The 21888-nt window shown below is 37.1% G+C and overlaps 1 protein-coding gene across 1 annotated transcript in view; it reads right to left on the minus strand.

Moving 5' to 3' along the window:
• The window catches only part of LOC121415895 (fibrillin-2-like), a 92198-nt gene that overhangs the window by 63513 nt on the left and 6797 nt on the right, over positions 1-21888 (minus strand). Inside the window, exons 2-7 of the mRNA XM_041609275.1 lie at positions 15944-16116; positions 7957-8039; positions 7172-7273; positions 4497-4595; positions 3858-3953; positions 713-913 (exon numbers count right to left, since the gene is read on the minus strand). Coding sequence (XP_041465209.1) covers positions 713-913; positions 3858-3953; positions 4497-4595; positions 7172-7273; positions 7957-8039; positions 15944-16020 — 658 coding nt within the window. The 5' untranslated portion in view covers positions 16021-16116. The remainder of the gene's footprint in view (positions 1-712; positions 914-3857; positions 3954-4496; positions 4596-7171; positions 7274-7956; positions 8040-15943; positions 16117-21888) is intronic.

Genomic DNA, 21888 nt, shown 5'->3' on the forward strand with positions numbered 1-21888 from the left:
ATTGATGGATACGCGGTAGTGGGCACCCAGTGTGTGTGATATAGTGTAGTAGGTTTCACGGTACACCATGGATCTTTCTTGGGTGATTGTTGGTCCTAAAAAGGACCATCCAAACTCGACATTTCGACAAGTATGTTCTTGTCGTCTTCAGTGCATATGATCTGACCAATGCAGTGAATACATGTATGCGTTATAAACTGCAAATGAAATTTAAATGAAACTCTATATCACACATAAATCTTTGCTAAACACCCTCTGGTTTCATTATTTGAAGTTTGCTATCAAGGACAACTTAAATGCTGTTGTATTAAGCTAATTAAATCTTGCCATTTAATTGGCTAAAAGAAAATAAAAGATACAATAGATGATTTAACGCAAATTACATTGTCAGTTACCATAATAAAGATGGCGGTGGGGGGTATTAAACTTACATTAAATCTGAATTTCGGGGCATAATTGCCAAACAAATTGCTTTGTGAATCACAACCACATAAAATTCCTGTAATAAACCTCTGAATCTAGACATCAAAAAGTCATCTAAAGCCGAATACTTAGTATTGATACCTCTATGTTTTTGATGATGTTTGTAAAACCAATCTGTCAAATCAATTCCTCACTGTTTCATGGAGACAATAAATGCTTATCTTATCTGAAAGGTGTTAAAATATCCAATAACAAAATTAAAAACTGATATTCAGATAATTTGACCCACCTTTGCACTGGCCAGACCTTCCATTAAGAATATATCCCCTGTCGCATGGATTATCAAAGGTATCACAGTGTTCACACTGGTCTCCCCATCCCTGTCCAATGGTAGCACAACACAATGCCTTGGTACAGTGCAGTCCTTCCACTCCATCTGAGCAGATGCCGTTCCTCGGTGATTGGAGGTAGCACACGCCTGTCCTGTAGTCTAGCAAAAAAAGACAGAGGAAAGGATAATGATAGCAAGTCTGTAGAGTTGCTAGAGAACTTCTCTAAATGCAATCCCAAGCATGTATTTTGGTACAAGCATCAATGCACATCCTCCAGAACATCACAATGTCATGCCTCATATGTGCATATGTGACCCCCAAACCACCAATAAGTCGCCAGGTAAGGTTCTCGGTAAATAGCCAAAATAGTAATTCAGTCTCCAATAACAAAAAAAATTTAATAATAGCTTATCTGAAAGAGCGATTCTTCTTCTTCTTCATACTGTGAAAATTTGAAGTCATGAAGTTGAATAAAAGAACATATACAAGAGTTTCTTGGACACTTTTTTTTCAGACTGCTTGGAAGTTTCACTGAGATTTAGTATGCACATCTCATGCTTGAGTGAACCCCAAACTTCAAACTTTGTTTTCTCCTTATTTTTTTAAGCTCTTGCTGAATTCCTTCAATCAAGTACTTGTAATGGCTTTTGCTGGTCAATTTTAATAATTTTTCAGCTTTGGACATGAATTTTCAAGCTCAATAAAAATCTCACTATTCATTTTGGTCAACTTATTGTTGGTTTTAGGGTGGCATATCACAAATATGACTGCGTTGAAGGTTATGCAGATACACTTTTTTTTACAATCAGTCAAAATGTTCTTCATTAATACACAAAAGGACACTGTTTGATCATGGGGTATTTTCTTTAATATAGGCTGACTACATGCAACTTGAAAATATTTTCAAGGAATAAAGAGAGTGATACCGTTCAAAATAGGAAAAATTCATACAAAAAGAAAGCTCCATATAGACAAGGAATATGACAGAGAGAAAGAAAGAAAGCGAGAGCACAATGTGAGTACAGAAAAACATTGTGATCCAATACCAAGTCCCATGGAATTTGACAAGAAAATTGAGGAAAGAGGCACAAGGTTACAACACAACTCTCATTCATTAATCACACTGTGAGGGGTAGCCTTTGTTGAAACCCTTGAGGGAGATAGGGCATAGGCCTATATATTGTGCAAACCTCATAGAGGTCCTAACAACTAGGATCAAAGCCAACTCTGTTACACTTGTCCATTCCCCCTTTAGGGTAGATGGATGCAGTAAACAGCTGTGCATTTGGATAATAACATCACATTAAAACTGGCATTGAGTATTTTTATGGGGAAACCAGTGGATGTCTTACTCAGGAATCATGTTCACATTAACAAAATACTATGGTAGCATAGATGTAAAAAGATTGGGGGGGGGACCAATAGCATCTAAAATAATAATACTAGACTAGTTCAGTAAAAACTTTGTTTCTCATCTTTAGATTAGCTGGATAATTTCAAATCCTAAAAATGTTAATAATAATCAATTGATTTGACTACAATCTTGGAGTTATACTATCGGCATATAAGTTCAGAAACCTATGCTTCACACGTCTAACTTTTCAACCTAGACCTATATAATCATGAAATTTCAATCTACTACCAGTACCAGGGTTTATTGCCACTTGGTCTACACCTAGTTCATCTACTTTTTCGTTTAATCAAATTCGAATCACAGAAAGTGCAAAGATAATAAATGAAGTATAAATCATACATCTAGCATTAGAACCAGAATTAGACTTTACATACACTAGACAAAGTTTAGTGTAGACCAAACAGCAATTAGACCAAATGGGTTTAGCCCATGTGGTATTAAACCATGTCCATTTGAGAAGAAAGAAGTAGGCCAACTGCTTGTAGGCCAAGTGAATATAAACTACTGCCAGTGTGAAGTTGCCATCTTAAACCTCCAAAAGAGGAACTACTGTAGATATGTGAACATTCCTACCACAAGGGTATTCAACACAAATTGATTTAGTTGGTAGGGGCACAGGGGCAAGGTGACTGTCACTCAGTATCCCATTTTGTTACTGCTTTTTACCAACCGATTCCCCAGAAAGTTTGAAAGCTATTCAGAAACGTAGAGTATATGGAATAGCCATTAAAAAAGTAATGGTGATGTATACTGCAGAAAGGACGGACACTCATAGGAAACAATTGGTGGAGAGTCATCCATAGGGCGGAAATATATCAAACACAATAAAAGAAGGATATCGTGTAGAATCCAATGTGCACTGTTGAGAATGGCAAATCTACATGTAATCATTTCCATTTTTTTTTCAATGTGGACGTACTACAATGTAGGGATTGCTTGACCACTCTTTATTTCATCAATTTCAAAAAATAAACTTTCATGCCAATGTTTAATTAATTAATGCCTGAATTCTATTTCCTGAAGTTGTATTCTAAAGTTGATAATGAGGAAATAAACGTAATGGTTGAGTGCTGTTATGGTTACAATATTGATGACACTCCCTGATGAAATTAAGTTCATCTGTATCCATGCAGAGTACAACCCTACTTACTTAGGTAGGCTTCTGACGAACATACTATGCACGCACGAAGCAGTAGCAGAGACCTGGGCCTACATACAGTAGCTGGACAGAAACAAGGCTACTGGCCAAATCTATTAAACTAAAACTAGAGCATAAACAAACCTTGGTGTATAGTGCCTAATCATCAGAATAGTAATAGCAGGAGAGCTTCCAATTTCCATCTTATATTTTGTCCTTGCACGTATGGACATAATCTTTACAGTCGCTTGAAAAAAATACATTAATTCTTGCATTCTTGAAAACTTGAGTGCTTTTTACCACAAAGATTCATACATGAATAATTACCACTGCTATTGTATTATTAAAATATATTCACTACAACCGAATCATACATTTTTATTGGCCGGATGATTTTGGACAAGAACAATAATTAGGTCTTTATTAATAAAGCGCTAGAAATGTTAATTTTTATTATCATAAACAATGTTCATTCTCATTATTTAAAGCTATATTAACACTGATATCAAGAAGCATTTGACTTTTTATACAAAGGGTTGTAATTTCTTACCTGTCTGGCATTGACTCCCACCAAAACCGGGAGGGCACGAGCACCTGTTTCCTCCACTGCACTCACCCCCATTCTGGCAGGGTGGATTGCACAAGGCTGAGACATAACAATAACAAAGACAGGTAACAGACAAGTGAAGGATATACCCACTAGCACTCTTAATAGTTTCCTGCAATCAATAGCCCTCCGTGCACTAGGGACACAAGACTGAAATATCATAATCTGCATTGAATGAGACTTGACCAAAAGTTAACTCCTTTTTTTTTAATGAAAGTAACCCTTGCTGAGCTTTGTTGAACCATTGAATGACTCTTTAAGAAGGGTTCTAAAACAAATAAAATTAAGGGAGAGGGGAGCTGAACTTGGACTTTTCAAGCAATATTTCATTTAAATTCTGTTTATAATTGCATTTATTCTTGAATAATTTAATACAATTTTTGGAATAATGTTCATGAACTGTCTGCTGGTTAAAATCCGTGTGATAGAAATTATGACAAGTTTTGTTTTAGGCCTATAGAAAACATTCAATACCAGGTATTTGAAGGTAACTGCCCCCCCCCCCCCGACACTTACATAAAATATTGGTTAGCTATGATAGGGAAAACTGATACATATAAGTAACAAATGTACAGAACTTACGCGTGCCACAATTAGTTCCTGAGAAGCCATTAGGACAGTTGCAGGAGTTCCCTTGACAAGAGCCTCCATTCAAACACTGTACTGTACATGGGTTTCCACCTAACATGATTAAAAAAGAAAAGGATGCATCACATTTTATTGCTATATGGTACGGTTTACCTTGTTTCAAATAAGAATCAGATAGATTGCTGTCACTGATGTGAAGCCCAACAATCAGGCTCCAAGTTCTGTGCATATAATAATAAAGGGGGAAATTACATGGGGGCCCAGGGAGATTTTGCCCTCATAAAACTTAAAAGAGCCCTGGTAAATTCTAAAAGAGCTCCCTTATTTCATAATTTACTGCAATTTACCAATGTTCAGATTTAGGCAATCAGTTGTTGGGAAAAGTAGCCCCTGTAAAAATGCCTGATATATCATTGATACTCTTTTCATGTTGTTATGCATCTTCTGTCTCCTGGACCAGTATCTGTTAGAAGATTGTTTTGGTGCAAGGTTAAGGTCACCCTGACGATAAAGGCATTTCAATATAAATAGGGAAATTAGAGAAAAACAAAATATTGTTGAATGTTTGACAAAACTCCATAAAACAACAGAATTATCAATTTTCTAAATTTTGAATTTGTGATGTCAAATGAGCAGCTGTCAAATCAGGCATGGTGGTATGCATTTATATATAAATTCCCAAAATGTCCCTTTTTCTAAACGGTTCATGAGAGCTGAATATAAACCCCTCAAAAAAAGTTTGCAACTCAGATTTGGGGGATGATATCTTTTTGGTTAATGAAGTATAAAAGATGAAACTGGTATCATTGGAAAGCTGAATTGTTCCTCTTTACAATGACATGCCATTTGCTGTGATTATGTAATCATGGAATATGCAATCACCCTGAACATTGAGAAAAGTCAGAAGTGAAATTTTGCAAAATGCATTGATTTCTAACAAGAGTCTCCATTTCTATGGAATTTCCACCATGCGGGTGACAGTGAATGCACTCGGTCCATCCTCGAAACAACTGAAAACGACGCATTTTCCAACATTTCATTTCTAACATTGCTGCGTATTATCATGTCTGTGTATTCCATGATAACGCTAGCATTACAAATGACACATGATTGTAAAGAAGAATAATCATGCTTTCCAAAGATATCACTTTTACACATGATGATGGCACATTAAGAAATTTATTAGCACTCAAACTTGCAGTTTGAGTTGTAGAACTCAAGCATGACATGGCAACAAATTTTGCAACATTTCATTTTTTACATTGCTGCATATTTATCATGTCTGTGTACCGGTATTTCATGATAACACTAGCATTACAAATGACACATGATCGTAAAGAGGAATAATCATACTTTCCAATGATACCACTTTTACATGATAATGGCACACTAAGAAATTTATTAGCACTCAAACTTGAGTTGCAGAACTTTTTTTGAGGGGTTTATTTTACTTAAAATAGAATGATGTGTGTGATTATAATACATGCACAAGTAGAAAATAATATTAAATTTTTTTCTGAGAAAATGGCATTAATACTTAAGTACTAGGGCCTATAGTATTAATCTAGACTCTATATCTATATCTGTAACTTGATAAATGAGGAAGCTGCTGGCATGTGATGTCACAAGATCAAAATTAAAAGATCTCTTTACTCAACCTTTAAAGGATTTTCACTATGTTCCTTCTTTTTCTTCTTATTAAAATATTCTGTCAAAGCCAACAGGGAGAACTCCTCACCCCTTCTTCATCCCAATTTTCCTCTCGGCTCTACCTGTCCTCTTTCTACATTCCTGGATGTTTTTCTTCCACATTCCCTCCTTCTTCTCTCCTTACGAGTCAATCTCGACTCTCATCATCCTAATTTTCCTCCTCCCCTGCCCCTTGGGCTTGGCCTTGCCTTTGCTTCACCAACCTATCCCCATTTCCCTGTAACTATCCTCTTCTCCTCCTTTTTCTTTTTCATTGGTGAATGGTGGTTTGGAGGTCAAGGTTTAATCAAAATCCTGTAGATGACATAACACTAACAGCTAGCTTGATCTATTGTCATAAGTAATAATATGTCGATGATTGATGCCTGTGTGAGTGTGCAACAGTATTTCATCACACAAAATCCAATGAGTGGGCGCGTGCGATAACAACAAGGCATGAATTTTGTTTCAGCAGCCCTATGAATGAAGAGATACAACGTAGATGATATTTCCAAGATGAGGAGATCAGTAAAAGAAAATGAACAAAACTTATGACAATACGAACCAGAATGCGACCGTTTTCAAGGAAAAAATAATGTAAAATTCATTGTCTCGCGATGCAGCAGACGGCACCATCGTCCATCGCGAGGCTATCGATTTAATACTGAATCGATCTAAGGCCGCGGGGGGGGGGGGGGGTGCACCTTTGGGGTGCACCCGCAGCTCGCGTGGTGTCACATTTTCAGGGGGTCTTTTTTCATGGGAAGGAGGGGGGGGGGGTGTATATCATAACTAATCTGTGCGGGGAGAGGCGCAGATCTCGATGTCTGAGAAGTAACATAATAAAGGCCCATAGAAAAATTGAAATCGTCGCTACGAAAGGAAGTAAAGATCTAAAATTAAACATAGACGAGGTAAATCCCCAAACGAATGGAAAGGGTGGGAGAGTTCCCCGGGGTCCGGGCAGTTCTTTTGCTTACCTGTGTACCCATCACATCCACTGACTGAGATCTGTCCACCGGGACACGAGCAAGAGTTTGGACGCTGACAGTAACCCGACCCACACGGACGATTGCAAATAGCTACAAATCAAAAGAGAATTCAAGTTTCGATTGATTAAGTCAATGAAATAACTATAGTTTGAGGATTCAGCTACGTGCCCCATGCAGAGGAGCGTTTCACGAAAGAACACTTTGGAAGTTTTATCCCACAGTTACCATAAGAACTGGGCTTCTCACCCTATCAAAATCAAGCATGCCTGATCTGACAACTTGTCAGACGCCAAAATGTTGATGAAATGCTCCCGGACTTTACCCACATAGTAACAAAATAAACGTATATTTTGACCAAAAATTGTTATTCCAACTATCTTCATAGTCATACAGGTCTAAGTAGTTTGTTGAATAAAATATGATTACATCTGGAATCGTACAAATCAGAAACTAAAATATGACCATCACATATAATTCTGTGAAAGTCAATGTGAGATGCTTTTCATGAAAAAGACTTTAAAATCACCAATCGAGGGTTAAATTTAACAATAAAAACGCTGAGGATATCAAACGAAATAATAAAGATGTTTATTAGGCATATGAGAATGGATGTAGGCAAAATATAACGATATCTGTAATTTAGAAAAGCAGAATATGGTGTAACATAGTGTTCTTCGTCACCGAATAACCGCTGTGTATACCAAATATTTATTCTTAAAAAGAAAGAATGAATTTAAAAATCGTATGAGAAATGAACGAAAAGTATTACTTACGGACCACACACTGTTTTGTTCTCGGATGAAGACGCCATCCAGGACAACAATACGAATAGAATCTCATACCACACACATTTGGGCTGCAATAAAAAAAGTGAATATGATTGAATAATTATATGTTAATGTAGATCTATGAAAGTAACCTGGGCTTATTTTATCATTATTTAAATTTTTATTAATAAAGTCAAAACCATAAGCAACAAAGAAGAAGTAGATATATGCCCTATATGACTTTTAAGACTAGGGGGTAGGCCTAATCAACCCCAATATGTTCTACGATCAAGAAAAATAAGAGAGAAGATGGGAAAAAAGGTAAAGAAAAAGTAGACCTAACAAAAAAATAGTAAAACGTGTACATTATTCATACATATATCTGAAACATAGGTTTTCACTCTTTAAAAGGCCTTTTTTCTCTCGTTCGCTCGCGACTTTTTACAAATTATGACCCATCATGGACCTACATAATTACGACTTATTTGGGGGCGCATTATATACGCCACCGATATTAATAAAAGACGAATTCCACACAATACACTAATTACAAAATTACTCAAATAACTCATAATGAGATTGTTGTCCAGAGTATAAATAGGCCTATAGATCAACCCTTTTAACTCCGGGCTGAAGATATTTATAACAAAATAAATAGAGTAAAATTCAGAGCAAAATGCTGAAAATTCATCTAAATCGATTAACAACGATAACGAAGTTACTGAAAAAACCATACATTTTAATCAGTTATAATATCACACGTCATCATGAATACTCATTAGGTGGGCTGATGATGTCACATCCCCTCTTTCCTTTTCCTTATGTGCTTACATGAAATCATAATTGTTTAATTTTTTTATACATATGCAAATGATGTGTCTCCATTACAAATAAGTTGCAGCAATAAATAATTAATGCACTTAATCAGTTGTCAATACAAATGTTTTAGTTCTTGGTAAAAAAAATGAATAAACCTAGTTTGATATAATAAAATGCAAAAGAACAAGTTGGGATCATGACATCATCAGTTTGCTCATTGAATATTCATGAAGACATGCCTCGAACTGTTTCACCGGAATAATGCACATCTTTAAAATTCAATAACTTTGTTTATTTGCCATCCGATTTTGATCAAATTTTCAGCATATTGCTCTGTGAATTTTACTCTATTTATTGAGATATAAACATCCTCAGCCGGGATTATCCCTTTAAAAAGAGGGGACAGAAATACAAACTGACGGACGGACGCAACAACAAATCAAATATATTTCTTAAAGCGGAAAAAGTGGATACAAAAAACGATCAGCAGTTCTCAAAAAACTTTTATTTTTTTCAATAAATTTATTTTAATACAGAATGCTCTCCGATTTCTTGCTGGCTAACCTCTTACGGGTCCTCCACTCATAAATCTGTTGATAGATCGGAAATAGCTTTGATGATCTTTGGGATTTGCTTGACATTCTATCCTGGTATGTCAAAAATGTCAGCAACGGGGGGGGGGGGTCAGTTTCTACTTTTTCTTTCTAAACACATTCTCGCTCTCTCTTTTCTTTGCGAGTTGGAATTACGTTAGCAAAATAGTCTCTTTTTACATTGGAAAGAACGTTACAAGGTCTTGATAGACATAATCTGAATCATGACAAAATAATTAAGGGTCAGTTTATCGCCACTTCTATAAAGCTACTGCTTTGAAGGTGGCAGAAGTGACACGGTGATAACACGGCTCCTTGCGGTACGAACAAAGAGACTGTCATTAACTTGTGGTTCTTGTTGGATGAACAATACAATACGATATAAGTTTTTATATAGCGCTCTTCACAATGATTGTATCACAGCGCTTTACAAAATGAGCAAAATCAAAATTGTGAAAGAAAAAGAAAAAAAAATACATACAGGCATAACAAGTAAATAAACTATTGAAAAGAAATGTCTTTAGTGACCGCTGAAATGCTCCCAGAGATGACGATTCACGGTGTTTCAATACGGAATCATCACGGGCGGAGCACGGTGAATTGCCGAAACGCCACGATCTGTCATCAAAATAAAAGAACAGCAGTTTGAACACGCGATCTCATCGTGCACCAGACCATTTTAGTAGGAAATATTATCGTCAAGTCCAGCCCAGAAAAAAAAGGTTGATTTGATTCAATAGAGAAGAAATCAAACAAGAGAGAAATTCATTATTCGGATGTAAAATAAGAAACCTCTGACATTTCGAAGTTTCTATTATTTTATATGTACATTTTTTTTAAATTAGTGACATGAAAATGAAATAATCCATGAATCAATGATGTCCCTCAGAATCTCACCCACTATTATGTTCCTTTTCTTTAGTTAGAATTATACTATATTTCAATTTTGGCAGATTTGACGATGAAGGACCAACTTGCCTGATCAAATATTAAAACACAGGTAAATCCACATCTTCAGGGAGGAATAAAATAAATATTTTACATAACAACGAGGAGAAAATAGATTATGCCATATTATTTTCATTTAAAAGAAATAGTGAGTGGCGTCATTAGTCCCCTTATTTGCATACCGACCATTGCCGACCAGGATGTGCATATCTGTTTTGTAAAATGAAGCGAAATTTAAAAATGCAATAATCTGCTTATTTTGCATCCGATTTCGAAGAAATGTTCAGTGTAACGCTTGTTCGATTTTTCTTATTTTTATTAAAATCAACTTTTTGTTGGAGCGGACTCGCCCTTTAATACAAGGAACTTTTGCGGCAGTTCCCCCGCGATTCATGGAGTTCTTTGCAGATGCGCAGGTTTGAATACGGAGTTAATACGGGCGCATCACGGGGAATTAGCTAACCGTACCGTAATCCGTCATCAAAGTTAAAATCAATAAGTGCTTATATTATTAGCAACACAGGATAGTATTTCGGTGAAACACATTCATCCGTCGTTTGTCTTCCGTCTGCCTCATGTAACTTGCCTCCTAGCTCCAGACACAAAAGTTCCTCGTTTGACTGTAAATTAGGTACTGCAGAAACCATTATCAAGGAGATAAATCTTTCACAAAGTTCAAGGGTACCTATACCACTCCTGACTGCTACCTACAAAAACCCCTGTCGTACATGCTATATGCTGTACTACATGTACAACTTGGTATACAAATCACATTTTATCATGCCTGGCAATATCTTTCGAGGTCGAAAGTAAAATATATATGCTGGTGTCGAAGGTCATGAAGTGATTCCCGAGTGAGTACATAGAAAAGGGATGATAGAGAGTTGACGAGTCGAGAACGATATATTCTTTTTTCCATTCCAGTATTTCACATTGTGTAAGAAAAGTACTTTGGGTAAAGGCCTGAACATGCTTTCATTCGGAATGTTATTTTAAAGAGATCACAAAAGCATGCTCTAATAATTATGTGACGTGAAGGTGATTCTAGGTGAATGCATAAAACTTAAAAGGCCCCCACCCGAAAGGAGGTAGGGCCTCACACTTTTATAAGGTGATACCTACAGTCAACAGAAATCGATGCAAATTAGGCCACATTTTTCAACCAATAGACCTAATCTGTTGACATTTCGATGACATATTGGTTATTTAAGTCAGTGAGAGTGTCGGCACTGATTCCATTCATTACAAACATAATATTATGAATGTTTTCCTTTACTGATTAAAGTCACCAATAAGAGCAGATACAGGAAGGACTGCGAGATCGCAGGACTTCGAGGAGGAGAAGTACGAGTCAGGGGCCGCGGAACGGTTTTGAAAGGGGGGGGGGGCTGACCATGCAAAAAATCACCATCATATGGTCATTTTTATGTTTATGTACACGGTTTTGGAAAAAAAGTGGGGGGGTGCGAGATTCTCCTACAAATCGTGTATCGGCCTCATTTCTACTATTACCACGTGTTTATTTTCACATTTCAGTCAAATCAAACAAAATTCTGCCTGATTCTATTTTTTTTTTATTAATTGGATAACACAACTCGCATTTCATTTTCAGCACCCCCCCCCCCCCGAAATGAATTTTCCTACATTGCAATTATTCAAAATGACGATAATGAAGACGAAATGGGCATCGATCCAAACCTTGGATTTGAGAGGGGGTAAAAGTGAAAAAAAAAATATCGGCGTGCTTTGCGGGCCAGATTTAAATAAGGCCGACAGAATATGGAAAAGAAATCATTTTAAAAATTGTGTTAAATAACGTTTTATGCTAAATTCTATGGTTACAACGTATGGTTACATAGTGCTTTCCAATGCTTTGCTAAAACGTTATATCGGCAATATGAATTTTCATGTTGTCAAGATTATCGGGGGAGTGGGAGGCGGGCTTTTTAGCGAGATTTCGTTTTTATAAGTCAAACGAGTGAAGAGGGCGAGCTGAAATATTTGTGATAAATTAAAGGATAAAAATCCTCATTTCTACAAACAAATACAATCAACATTCGAGGCGCAAAATCTCCCACAAGAGATCATCATGTGCGTATGAACACATATTCTAACATTCCACCACATTCTATGTTGCTTGGAAGATGCAGAATAACATTCGGTTGGAAGTAAACACACAACCCGTCAACATGAGTTTAAGAGACGTGTTGAATGCGATAAAGTCGGGTCGTGACACCAATTTGTAACGATCACACGTCACGTGACTAAAACGAAAAAGATGCTGAAAAGTGGATACAAATCTCAAAACCACCGGCTTATGTATCGTCCTACACATTTGGTTGTCAAATCAAATCAAATCTAATTATATCGAATTCAATTTTAAAGTTAATGATACTTATTTCGTTTCAAAAGAAACAGGTAATTTGATTTTTATTGCATCCATGTTGATATATCTATTTCACTAATCTTTATATAAATTCATTAACGTGGCCGCAAATTGGCTGATATTTCATTATCCTACACTATTATGATAGGCTTTCACATTTTACCTGAATTCATTATCTATTAATCTATTGTGGTCTTAGCCTATTTCAAATTTATTTTTAATCATACATCTTGCATTATTCTCACTACAAATCCATTAACCAATAATTTAAATCAACCATCGATCCAAATGGGTTTTTTTTAATGATTGTAATACATAGCGCCATGATGAGTGTCATGTCTGACGGATGCATGCGTTTTAAAAGAATCCACCAATTATTATTTTGATCTTACTGCGTATAATTTCTGTCTCAAGAACCATTAATTTCAACTCTAGATAATTATGTTATACTTATGTCAAGCATGTAAATGTCTGTATATGATTTATGGAAATAAACTAAACTGAAACATATTCGTGAGTATTCATCCATTTTGCTGTAAATCCAACATGCAACATTATGCAATTTTCTTCTTACAAGTTGACTAACTAAAACCATGGACCTAAAACTAACAGGCATTTATGTCAGATAATGAAGTTCTATTGAATTCATGAAATATTTTTCAAAGTGATACTGACCTTCACCACAACTACCCAGAGAGATATTCGCGATCGAGGACCTGTTCCAAATGAGTTATGCTACTTTTAAATAATGACAGCCAACCCCATCCCCCCTCCCCCACCCGAAAAGACAAGAAAACACACCCCAGTCGCGATGCAAGCATGTGATTGGTTGATGATACGTTCCTCCCCCACCCGAAAAGACAAGAAAACACACCCCAGTCGCGATGCAAGCATGTGATTGGTTGATGATACGTTGATTACAAGTTCACAGCAACCATGGACCAAGTAGGTCCATGTAGCAACAACTAGCAACCATACCGAATGGCTTCCATTTTCATTTGATCACTTCCTTCTGGGAAGTTTCGTCTGGTCAATGGAGGTGAAATCAGGGAACGTTCCATTTCTTATTTTCGTATTTCCTGGGTAAATTACAAGCTCTTTTTTCATTTCTATTTAAAGCAATCTAAAAGTATACACCAGATTGAATTTAACATCAAGGACAGAAAGATTTATTACAATTTACAACTATGAATCAAATTAAATAGGCCTATACCGGCTCTTTATTTTGTGGACGCAGTATTCATCAGGGAAGTAGGAGCTATCACTGGTATCATCATGGAGGTAAACAAGAGAATGGTATCACTTATCTTGCGTTCTTCCCCTTTTAAATGAAACATTACGAGCAACCCCCCCCCCCAAAAAAATGAATGAATAAATAAATAAAAATAATAAATACATTTTTGATAAACGAGATTGTGATAAATTTGGCAATTTAGGTCCTATTTAGAAACGAAAAAACCTATTTCACAATTTTACCTTCCATTTCTTTCAGTTTCTCTTTTTTTAATGGTCGCGTAATAATTTGAGGGGGTCCATGCCCGAAGACCCCCTCTTCCTCTTTTTCTCTCCTAATAAGGCGAGTGTGTCTCATCCTGGTATGGTAGATTCCGTCTCATTTTCCTAATCTAAACAGGATCAGCAGAATTATTAGAAAAATCAACCGCAAATTGTTTGAGCAGATTGATGACTTATTGTAATCAATGCGGACATCGCAAAATGTAAAAAATTCATAATCGCACTGAGTCTACCAAACAGGTGTTTTTTAGCGTTTTCACACGACGATGCATGTCAAACTTGGATTGGGGTTGACACGTATGTCACGGCTTTATTTCCTTTGATACCCGCCCTTGAAAAAAATAGCTTCGAGGAGACAACCGTGTTTTGTTTTAATTCAATCCATTCCTGGCCTGTTATGCATTTAGAAACTATACTTAAAGGGGAATGAAACCTTTGGAAAAAATAGGCTTGTGTAGAAACAGAAAAATCAAAGAATAAGAATAAAGAAAGTTTGAGAAAAATCGGACAAATAGTGAGAAAGTTATGAGCATTTGAATATTGCAATCACTAATGCTATGGAGATCCTCACATTGGCAATGCGACAAGGATGTGTGATGTCACTGATGAACAACTTTCCCTTTGGTGGACTGTAAAATACCCTCAAAATGTCTCTTTTTGCTTTTCTTATGATGATACAAACTCTTTATCCATGATGTATTCTTAAAAAATATGTATTACATGCCCTCATGTAGACAGAACACATGATTTATGGATAGATGTGATAAAAGAGGCAATTCTAGTGAAATATATACTAAAGTAATGGGGAGAGTTGTTCACAAGTGACATCACACATCTTTGTCGCATTGCCAATCGCAATATTCAAAATGCTCATAACTTTCTCATTATTAGTCCGATTTTCCTCAAACTTTCGTTGATCTGTTTCTTTGATTTTTCTGTTTTCACACAAGCTATCTTGTTCCAATGGTTTCATTCTCCTTTAACCACATGCAAACAATGAATACAGAACTAAGAACCTAAATATGTCATTGTTTTATGTTTTTTAAATACTAATTGCATCAGGGGCTGCGGACAAATTTGAAAGTTTTTTTGCGGGGGCAATAAGATTTTGATGGACACTAGCCACTTTCCACATCTTTTTTCTATGGCTACTACTAGAGTGGGTGGGGGGGGGGGCTGAGCTGAGCCGAGAACGCCTAGTGCTACAGCCCGTCATCCTGTTTTTCATGATATAATTCAGACAAAATAGCATCAAGGTCCCGTCACATAAAGGCTAGCGATTGATCGTACGTTTGATTTTCACGATTATTGCAGTAAATGCATTCGATCATTTGGGGTTTCCAGCTTTTAAACTGGGCAAAGTGTCTATCAGTGGTATGGTGCCTTCATCATGAAGGGAAGGTCGTGGGGTTCGATTCCCGGCTGACACATAATGAGAACTTTGAATAATTGCCATTCTGCAATCATATCTCGTGATAAAAGACAAAATGTTACAAATGGCCTGCTGGAAGATTAAAAAAGGGTTGACCTTGAATTGGCTACCCTGGGTAAATGAGAATTGTCCTTTATCATGGTAAACTACTATTGCTCCCCGACCTAACGTCTGAATGTTCTCTTCACAACCCGTCAGCCTCCCAGGCGGCCATGCATGGCAAGTAGCAGTAATGAAATAACACGTGGAATCCCAAAATGGTCATCTGTGATCGGTTAAACGTTTAAACGTTTGACTTACCCATTGATGACATTTGACTGAGCGAATACCACCGTCGACAGGCACGCCAGGACCGCAAGCAAAGATGACCGCAGCATCTTGTTGCTATGGGTGATTGGTTGCTTGGTAAGGAATCAACAATCCTCCAGGAGAAGGAAGTATTTCTATCAAAAAGTGTTTTTACCAGCTACCTGCTGTGAAAGGACATAAAAAGGATGATATAGTTAGAAAAAAGGAAGAAATATAGGCCTATATAATGAAATATGATTATGGTGGTATATATATATATATATATATACCCACTCACGGTTCACTTTCTGTTCAGAACAGGATAGAATTTGCCTAATAATGACATGCTCATTATGCTACTCAGGGAAAGGAAACTATTTTTAGAAATATACTATTGTTACAAGAAATGTGTAAAGTACAAGTTAGGAAATATGATTTAAATGCTACATGCTGAAATAGTTGAATGTCTGCCAGAAATAAAAACTTATATATCAAATACTTTTCTCGCTAAAAAGTAACAAGAAAATCGAATCAACTATTGTCTTCCTCTTAAGTCCTATATTAGGTTGAAAACCATGTTTCTTGGCTTGACTTTCAAGATGTAATAGGAAAATGCAATGTATCACATGGGTGAAGTCTAGACTCTCTGGAGGATGAGGGGTACTACTTCCAGAAAAAAAAGCCCAAGCACGATATTGGTTATCGTGATATATCGCAAAAATTCATTTCCTGCCGTCAGTGTCAACGAGTGGGAGTCAAAAATATTTCTCATCATATTTTTTTCCTCCGACCTTCCCAGGAAAATGAGAGGGAGAAGGTGATGAAATTCGCGACACATAAGCTGGATCGAAAGGTAAAGTCGAAAAATATTATTGTTGATGATGTATTGCATTCCAAACTAAACATTTCCCCAAACCTGTGGGGATTTGGAGCAATCCTTGGTCCTCGGATCGGGTGATGCGAGTTTGTGTTGGGAAACCTTGTTCCGATTCTTGTCCTGCTGAAAAATTGGTACGAAGCGAATACTAACTGTATACCATTTGGAAGAATGTGTAACTCTACCATTTTGTTTGACTCGCTATCACGGCAAATATTCAAAGTCTGATGTCTGTTCAGTAATTTGATTAATTCGCGCGAGATGCTTTCTACAATGGTGACAACTAACGAGGGGGCATTGCATAAACATGTCATTGTTTAGCGGGGCAAGATGAAATTTCAGACTTCCATACGATAGTCGATAGAGAAGCAAGTCAGGAAGGAAACGGACCTATTGTCATGACTGTGTTTAGATGAAAACCAATGTCGCAAGAAATTAGAAACATAGGTTACAAGTCGTTCTATAAGGAAGAAAGATTTGTTAATTATGGTAAACAAAAAGAGAGCTTGTATTACAGAAGCCCTTTACTGAACCGACGTGTGTGTGATGCCCTCCCCCCCCCCCCCCTGTCAACGATAATGCTATAGGGCCTAGGCCTATATGCAATGCATTGTGCACTATTTCTCTGTGTTCTGTGGAATAAAGCAAATCTACACACCAGGTTGGTTGAATATTTTATGACTTGAATATCAAAATAAATTGAAATCAGACAAACAAAACACTTACACTATTTATTTAGATATAATTATTTTTGGCCCGGAATAAATGGTTTCACGTCTTCGCGGGACTCGAATGTAATGATGGATTGAAAACACATTATTATATCTGTAACATAATGTAATAGGTCCATGATAACACTCATTCCATTCAAATGGGAGACACTTTGGTAACCACTAAAGGATTTCACTATAGACAGGTAGCCGCTGCGAATGAAGGTGTGCAAACATATCGGTGACGCTATCCATTTTGTTCATATCGGTTACTGAACCCCCATCATTCGAAAATGAAAGCAATGATGTCATTTATTTCTGATTAGAAATCATCCTTGAGGGAATAAATGTGGCTGATATATAGGTTAACACTGAATATTGACCTTAATTTCTGGAAAACGAGACAAAATTCCCGATGCATTTTAAATTTAGTTATAGTAACTGAGCGAAGATTCTCAAATTCTGTCTTCTAATATTCTCCAAAGTACAAACAGATGTTTTCTACATGTTCACTTGTCTTCTAGAAATGGGTAAATTAGGAAAAACCTCGATATGTAACCTGAATATAATGAATCGAATTCATTGGTCAAAAGTCAAACCCATTAACGGGACACCATGCATGGTAATGTGACTACCGTTGAAAATCGCACGTATTTTGTCGCCATTGAATATCATTCCAGGCAATTTGGAGGAAATATAAAATGAAATAATGCATTTGAAAGGTCGTGGGGTTAGACCACATAAATGAATGAAATAAAAGTAAAAGCCTGTCTGCTCTCTCTCCTTGAAATATCTTTATTTCATTTCCATGTGAGCAGCAATGAGTTTATTAATAATGTGTTGAAATACAGAAGTTTATCAAAATCTCAATTAGTTTGAAACGTGACGCAACCGACGCAAAATCATGCTATGAAAAAAGTATGAACCTATTGCTTTAAAGCCATTTGTGTGATCAGCCTATATAAGGCAATGATGGAACTATAGTTTAAAGTTTAAAGGTTGAATATAAAATACCCTTTAGAGAGGAAAATGGTTGTTTGTTAGGCAGAATGAGGTAAAATACAAAATTTTGTAGGGATTTTCCTGCATCTCACTTTGGCAGTTCAATATTGATTATTCAACTTGTTGGAGTGGACTTGGCCTTTGATTTTGCGAACACTTAGAAATGATTTTATCGTCTTAAGATTTGTTTTTCCACCAGTGAATAGTACTAATAAAATTCAATAGATTAAGAGACTCACTTTTTGAGTGAATCTCACTGTTCCAAGTGAAATTTCTGTGAAATGTTCGTTCTTGCAATATGTTAACTCTAACTTCACTCCAGATTGAATGATCATTTCCGTCACTACTTTAAGGGCAGTGGAAAGTTAGTGAAAATGCACTCTTTTCTTAGGGAGTGTGCTGTCCACATTCGATAAGAGCAAAATATTCATTATGAGACTTGTCGAGAGTCCCAACAACAGGATTTCACCTATAAACTGGTTAATTAGGCGCAAAATGTTTATCAGGGATTCATTTAAGTAAAAAACAATTTCCCAAAACACAGATTGCCCTTGACATTCAATACGGTTCCGTCGGAAAATGTACCCCCCAGAAAATCTTTAAAAATTTATATGAATAGGTTCAATAGCAATGAGCAGAGTGGTGCATAGAGGATAGAGGGAATGGGGGGGGGGGGGGGCAGAGACGCGGATTGAGACAGAAAGATTGTATCCACCATTCCTTGCTTTCTGTCAAATTTCTCGTGCATTTCCGCTTTCCTTTTCCAGCCCCTTTCCCCCTTTTCGGCCGTGTTTTAGCCGAGCAAATTTGGCAGATAAAGAGATCAAATCTTGAAGTTTAACTTGAAAAAAAGTAACAATCTATCTCGAGGGATTCGTGAGTCACTATCCAGAAACCTAAAGGGGGCTCACGATGTCATTTTCGATGAAAACATCGTGCAAAGTGGGACGCAGAAAAGGTTGTTCAGTACTCACTTCCATGATTTTTTTTATTTGATAATACGGACTATAGTCAAGTATTTCTCTGTTTACTTTTACACCACAGTTGGTGTATTTGTCATATGTTAAACAACCTTCACCAGTTCATGTTGGTTAAAACATGAGTGTTTCGTAAAATTGGTGACACAATGTTGATGAAATGGTTGCTTCATTGTTATGTCGTGCTGTGTGCTGTAGTCATTCTGACTTTCGCCTTGTAATCAGAGGGTTGTGTGTTCGAATCCCACCGGTGACCGCGGCCTAGCGTTCTTTGGCAAGACGTTGTCTACCCAGGTGTTAAATGGGGTACTCTCGGCTGAAAATATTTATATATAAATAAACAGACTAAAATTCACCAAGCAAAATGCTGAACAAACTTAGGACTAACTAATTAAAGAGTTAAGTAATTGAAGAAAGAATGGGGAGTGGGGAGACGGGGGGGGGGTATCAATTTCTTTTCTCTTTTTCACCTCTACAGATAGAACATTGACCCGATTCGACGCTGAGGCATTCCCTGGCCTGGGATTCTCTTCTCACTGTGATTCATCCTGTGTTTTTTTTTATCCATATAACTTCCAAGATATCCAAACTAACTATTCCATTGTTCAGAATTCACTTACCATATTAAATGAATAACAGTTACTGAGATTTTGGCTTGGTAAGATTTTGACAAAATAAAATCGTATTGTGATTCAGAGGATAAAAAATTCATGATTCGTGGGACATCTATTCGAACAGCTACAATTGTTCGCTCGCTTTGTTCGCAATTATTTTTCAAAAGAAAATCACGATGACAAACAAAATAAACACTTGGCCAGAACGGGGTGAGTCTGTGATTCCAGAGGACATTATGGTCACGTTGGAGGCCCACAGGTTAACATAGCTCTCACATGAATAATCGGTATTTCGGGTGCCATACGATAACTTTACTTTTAAAATATGATAATTTTGGCACACTGGTAGAATAATATAGCATTTTGAAATTGACAAATAGGGTACTACGTAGGCCTGACCATTTCATGAATATCATCAAGCCTTATCCCATCAAGGATATCTTTATCATACTATCATTCAATCATGACCAATGCGAAACTTCACTTCATATAATGCTAGTTTATAGATTACCTATTATACATGGATGCCATTAACAAGAAAATAGCCAACTTATTCAGTCAAACTAGCTCCACAAATTTAGCTAAGCGCTTTCATGAAAAAATGTCCCCTTTCATGAAAAAAGACCCCTCAACAGTTTAAATGTTTATGTCTTCATCAATATTTCAGACTGTTTGTTTACCAACACAGGGAGACGAGGTGAGGCTTCCTCTTGATCAGGTGCCAAATGCTGTTGATTAATCGGACAGCAAAGGGGAAGGGTGAAAGTATATTTGGTTTGGAAAATTGGCCGGCCAAAGATCGTCGATTATCCTGGAAAAGGGGGGAGGGAGGGGGAGTGCTCTCTCAAGTTCAGAGATAACTTTTCTCGAAGATTCGTACGATCTGTCGAGCACGGAGAAAGGATCACCCGCCCACTCTTATAGCGCTGGAACGAAGATCCCAGCTTTCCACTCTTTTTTAGCCAATCCCCATGCCAATCAAAGTTAATGATTGAAAGGGTATATCATGATTATGGAGTCAAAGATAAACTATTAGGTAGACTCATATAGTGTGACCCATACGTCATACGAGCAAGAAGCGTTCATGTCTCTAGAGCTTAGGCTAGCTATTCTGTAAACTATACACTACGTGAAAAGTTCAAGAGCAATATAACTCAATTTCTCTTGGTAATTCGTATTTCGGGCCGTTTGTCCAGAGTCCCGAGTGCAGCTCTTGAGCTTTCTGCTACTGTTGATCATACTCGTGGTCTTTCTTTTCCTCGCGAAAGGCTGGGATGTGGGTCTGGGATGTGATGTCATCCCTTCATGCTGCATAGAAGACATCGCAGCAGGAAATAATCATGGAGCTACAAGAACCTGGTTCATTTTGGTTTAGACCACATGGACCTTGGTGTTCATCACAGCATAGCATGGACCTTGTAGGTCCATGCTATGCTGTGATGAACACCAAATAGTATGTCTGGATGAGAGTATGTGCGGGGGGGGGTGAGGTAGGGATAGGGTTACGTGGCATCCATAATTTTCTCCCTCACACATTCAAACTGGATGTGCTGGACAATGTCCTGTCCTCCTGTCAAGGTGGTGGCTTACTGCATTGTCACTCTGTACATCCTCGATAAGGAGACCTTCTGCACCTATACCGTCAAACATAAACGTTTATATCTTGGAGAAACTATCTTTCAAGTTTAGAGTGCAATTACTTCTGACACAATCAGGCGAATTCGGGAATTGCTCCCACGTGCATGGTCGAGGCGTTCCCTTACCCATTAACGCGATG

This window comes from Lytechinus variegatus, chromosome 5 (genome assembly GCF_018143015.1).
Source record: "Lytechinus variegatus isolate NC3 chromosome 5, Lvar_3.0, whole genome shotgun sequence".
Lineage (NCBI taxonomy): Eukaryota > Metazoa > Echinodermata > Echinoidea > Temnopleuroida > Toxopneustidae > Lytechinus > Lytechinus variegatus.